The 4,654-nt window shown below is 50.3% G+C and overlaps 1 protein-coding gene across 2 annotated transcripts in view; it reads right to left on the reverse strand.

The window, feature by feature from the left end:
- Positions 1-2,554: 2,554 nt before the first annotated feature.
- The window catches only part of SH3GL3 (SH3 domain containing GRB2 like 3, endophilin A3), a 134,203-nt gene continuing 132,103 nt past the window's right edge, over positions 2,555-4,654 (reverse strand). For both annotated transcript variants that reach the window (XM_011376098.2, XM_023520970.1), the window contains one exon: positions 2,555-2,943. In XM_011376098.2, the coding sequence (XP_011374400.2) occupies positions 2,738-2,943 (206 nt within the window). In that variant the 3' untranslated portion in view covers positions 2,555-2,737. The remainder of the gene's footprint in view (positions 2,944-4,654) is intronic.

Here is a 4,654-nt window from a genome sequence, read left to right on the forward strand (position 1 = left end):
TTCTACCTGTCTACACCCGGGCTGGGCGTCCACACCGGGCTCTGGCTGGATGGGTCTGGTCTTTGCTCTCCTGCTGTGGTCGTCAGCCTGAAAAACACAGCGTGACACTCAGTCCCTGTGCGGGTCTCTGGTTCACCACCGAAAGCAAGGGTGGGGCACACGGCCCCTCCTCGCGACCCCGCTGAGTGCAGCACGGGCCAGCGCGCTGTGCTTCCACTGCTGATTTTTTTTAAGAAACTAAGAAACCACAAGACTTCACGAAACAGGTATCCCCAAGTTTATGTGAGGGGTCAGGAAAATCGAGAACAAAATATCCCGTGTTCTGCAAAGCGTAAATAAGGAAAATGGAGAAGTTTCGTTTCGTTTTTTTTTTTTAAACTATTATTCACATGACATTTCAGGTCAAGTGGAGACTTCTGATCCAAGAACGATGATTTGAGCTCAAATGTTTTACTTAAACCCCCCGTTCCCTTCGGAAACCACCACATGGAGAGGACAGAAATTTGTGTGTCAGTGCTGGGCATGGGGGAGGGACACGTGACAAGTGTGAAAGGAGAGAGAGGAACCAATACAGGTGTGTGTCACTGTCCCTCCCAGGGCGAGAGAGGGAGCAGGTAACGTGGATTCTTGCCTGCCCGCATCCATGCGGTAAGCCCGCCGGACCGACGAGGGGAGGGTCTGCGTACTGCGGGGCTCGGCCAGCGGGCCCTCTGGCTGTCATCTGAAGCTACTTACTCCGACGTGGTCTCCGACAACGCAGGTGAGGGAGGGATCGGGGGGCTCATCTGTTCTTCCCCTTGTCTAAAGTCTCAGTGTCTTTGTGACTCGGGAAGGAGAGAAGGGTGCCTTTTATTGGAGCCTCACAGGCTCCCACAGTCAGTGCTTGCCTGGTTCATCCCCCGATACGACCCTCTCTGCTCATCTGAGCACTGTCCTCATTCCCGGCTGCACCTTAGAATTACGAAGGCCCAGGCCTAACCCCAGTCCTTGACGACGGAGGGGTGAGGGCCAGATATATACTTTCTAAGTCGTCCAGAGTTTAACGCACAGCAAGAGCTGAGAACCTCTTAGCTAAACCATCGAAACCGGACTGTACACCGTATCAGCTCTGCTCTAGGCCCTCGCACAGCCTGATCCCCGAGACTGAGATATGTGAGATGCAGTCTCTCTTTCCCCAATGAAACAGAAGCCCTTTTTCTTTCTGGCTCATGATAAAGCCCGCCACATCGCTAGAGAGAAAGCTGTGATCGGAATCTCCTACACTGACAGACACAGCAGAGGGAATGTCCGTGCAGAAAAGTCACGTTATCGCTGGGTCCACCTGCATCGGACCTGGATGGAAAACTCAATGCTTATCAGCCCAGGGGAGAAGTACCCCAATGGTGGACAGGCCCAACGGACGACACGCAATAGAGGGAGTAAAACCTATCGGACTCGTGCCATGTCTGGACAGCTGAACGCTGGCCAGTCTCAAGTGAGCCTTAACAGAAACTACAGACAGTGGTCACAGAGGAAATCCGAGGGCCCACACTCGGACGTGCAAGGACGCATGCCCTGGCCGTACCCTGAGCCTCCCCCAAATGCCCCCACCCGCCCCGTCCTCAGAGCTCCCACACGGACAGGCCGGATGCTGGCATTTGAAGAGAACCGATCAGAACCAGCTGAGAAGTGAGACAAGAGAGGAGAAATAGGGAAACCAAAACACCACCTTATTCCCGGGGAAGGTGAGACTGGAAAACGTAGCTCAGATCTCGGGGCCAGAGGCCACCTCACCGAGAACCCCATAACCAGATGGACTTACCCGCCCAGTCGCAGAAGGCCCCGGATTACCCAGGGCCTCGCCCACAGGGCAGGGTCTGTAGCTCTGAGCAGGAGGCGGGGCGGGGGCCACTCAGAACTTGCACGCTCTGCAGACAGGCCGAGTCCTGAGGGGAAGGGGAGAGGAAGCCACTGGTCGGCATGCAGGCCTCCCTCTACACTCAGGGATCCGAGTGTCATTTGTGCCCCAGGGTGGAGATCGAAGGAAGCTCGAGTTAGGCTCTTTCATAAATAAACTTGAGAGTGCGAGGAAGGCTTTTCCATCCCCGAACTGGAAGGAGGGGGTGCCGTGTTTGAGTCGGGCTGAAAGGGAGGCCCTCTCCGGCGGGCTGACTGGTCCAGAGCAAACCTCGAAGTGCCCGTGCCGTGACCCCGTGGTCGGCCCCGGGCACAGGAGTCTGTGGCCGGAAGAGCGTGCCTAAAAATCAGCGTAACGTTCAGAATCACCGAGGCCTTTTGCCAACACAGTGTGTCGTGTTTATTGGGCTGTTCACAGGTCGGCTAAAACACGAGGGGAAAAGACCAGATGCCACATCGGTCGTGTCCAGAAACAAAGCACTTAGCATTTCTCTGTTTTGAACGTCGCGTTCATTCCGTTGCAGCCGGGGAGTGTGGGCAATGGGCTGACTTGCCTGCAGAGGGTACAGCATCCTTTTAAGCGACAAGAAGAGCACTCATTAATTTAACCCATGACCTTTAGAACAATCGGCAGAAAAGAAAACTCTTTTCATGTAGCTACGACAAGAAAATCATTTATACAAATCGAACCGATATAAAATACATTATAAAGGGAACACGGCGTACGAAGGTCACGGAGCTGGTCACAGAGCAAGGATGTCACAGACCACCACGCGGAGAGAACACGGGCGTGAATTCATTTCAGTTAGGAAAGTCTGTCCGGAGCGTGCGAGGTACACGTTTACCGAGGTAAAGGCACGATCACGTCAACGTAGTTAATGGGGAAGAATCCGGACTCCCCACGCAGAGTCCCTTCGTACCAGTTTTCGTCTATCTGATTGGTGAGCGTAATGATGTCCCCTTCTTTAAATCCTAGCTCCCCTTGGTTTTCCGGCTCAAAGTCATAGAGGCCGCGGCAGCAGGGCTGGTCCCGGGGAACCTCAGGACCTGTCCACGTCACACAGAGACAGAAGGCACAAGTTAACATGACGGATTACCCATGGAGAACCAGAAAGGTGCAGAGAGCTGGTGAGGCCACCGACGGCGGGCGCTCGGCTCCCTGGGGCTAGACGCCTGCTCTCTGCCCTCCTCGGCTCTCCCAGCTGCCCTTCGCCAGGGGACGCCCTCACTGACCTCTGGGGCCCCTTTCTCACTGGTCCTCCAAGCCAGAGATTTCTGGCCCAGCCCTTGTCCTGGGAGCAGCTGTGTAGTTCTGCCCGGAGCCCAAGGGAGACAGAATTCCAAGGCCCTACCCCTGCCCTCAGGGGGCATACAGCTCCTCGGTGGAGACCCAACAACACACGGGAAACAATGTAAAGGGCAAAGATGACATGGCGAATCACGCACACCTCAGGAACTCAGAGAAGAACATACAAAGGCCTGGGTGGCCGGGGACATCTCCCCAGAGCCGGCGACCAGGAGCTTGACTATTTACCGAGCTCCACCTGACGCCCTAGGGTTACTGTACTGACCCGGACGTTCTCCAAATAACATTTTTTTAATAATTATGTTTTTTAATCTCCAAACCAAAACATGGTAATAGTATAAAAAAAATAAATAAATAACAAAGACATGTAGGCAAAATTGAGAAAAGCCAGCTGTAACCCACTAACCCAGAGATAACCAATGTCAACGTAACATTTGGCCTAGAAGTTTCCAGATATCTTTAGGAATGTATTCGTGTATGTATTTACGTAACGTCGTTTTCATAAAAGAATTTTCCTACGTACCTCATAGTGAATATCTTTCCAGATTACTTGTAATTACTGACCAGTCGTCACCCGTATTATGGTAACACGATTTCCTTAACCCATTTATTGTTGGATATTTAGGAGCTGGCTTCCCTGCCTCCCTGCCTCCCTCCCTCCCTCTCCCTCCCTCTCTCCCTTTCTTGATTACTTCCTTTTGTTTTCTCTTGGCTTCCATAGATAACTCCGAAAAAGATCCTAACACGTGTGCATTTTCAAATACGTACAATGACTTCCTGCGGGTAAACTAGAAGGGAATTCTGCTGTTCAGGGAACATCATTTTTCCCCAAGACTTTCCACGTTTAATATCAGTTTATTGTTCGATCATTATCTTAAAAGTTTTGGGAACCCCTGTTCATACTGTAAATATGAACCCCAGATCTGCCATGTCCGATATGAGCATGAGCCCCAGCTTATCATCTGGTTTTTTTCATCGTTTCGTCTCTGGAGTGTGCGCCGGGCTTGGGGCAGTGAAGGGACTTCTGTTTGGGCACAAACAGAAATTTCAAACAACAGAAGCAGACAGACAAATCGAACATTCCGTCCATGGTTTCTCTTCCACATTTATACATAAATACTCAATTAAATTTATCCCGATATTTTATTTTTTAATTTAATTCTTTTCAAATGAGAGTTTTTCTTTTAATTCTTGTGGATCTGGGTAAATAAAGGTATTATTTGTTTTGAATAATGTTTCAGCAGTCATTGCCACTCAATGGATTAAATAACTCATTCTTTCTCCACTGATTTCAAATACTTTTGTCTTTTTAATAGATTTGATTATCATGCATGCTCGGATCTATTTTAGGGTTTTTCTATTTTGTTCCACTGATCCGTTTCAATAACTGTACCACATCTTTTAAAATACTGTAGCTTTAAAATAAATGTTAGCAACTGGTCAAGTAAGTTC

The sequence above is a fragment of the Pteropus vampyrus genome, unplaced genomic scaffold (genome assembly GCF_000151845.1).
Source record: "Pteropus vampyrus isolate Shadow unplaced genomic scaffold, Pvam_2.0 Scaffold286, whole genome shotgun sequence".
Lineage (NCBI taxonomy): Eukaryota > Metazoa > Chordata > Mammalia > Chiroptera > Pteropodidae > Pteropus > Pteropus vampyrus.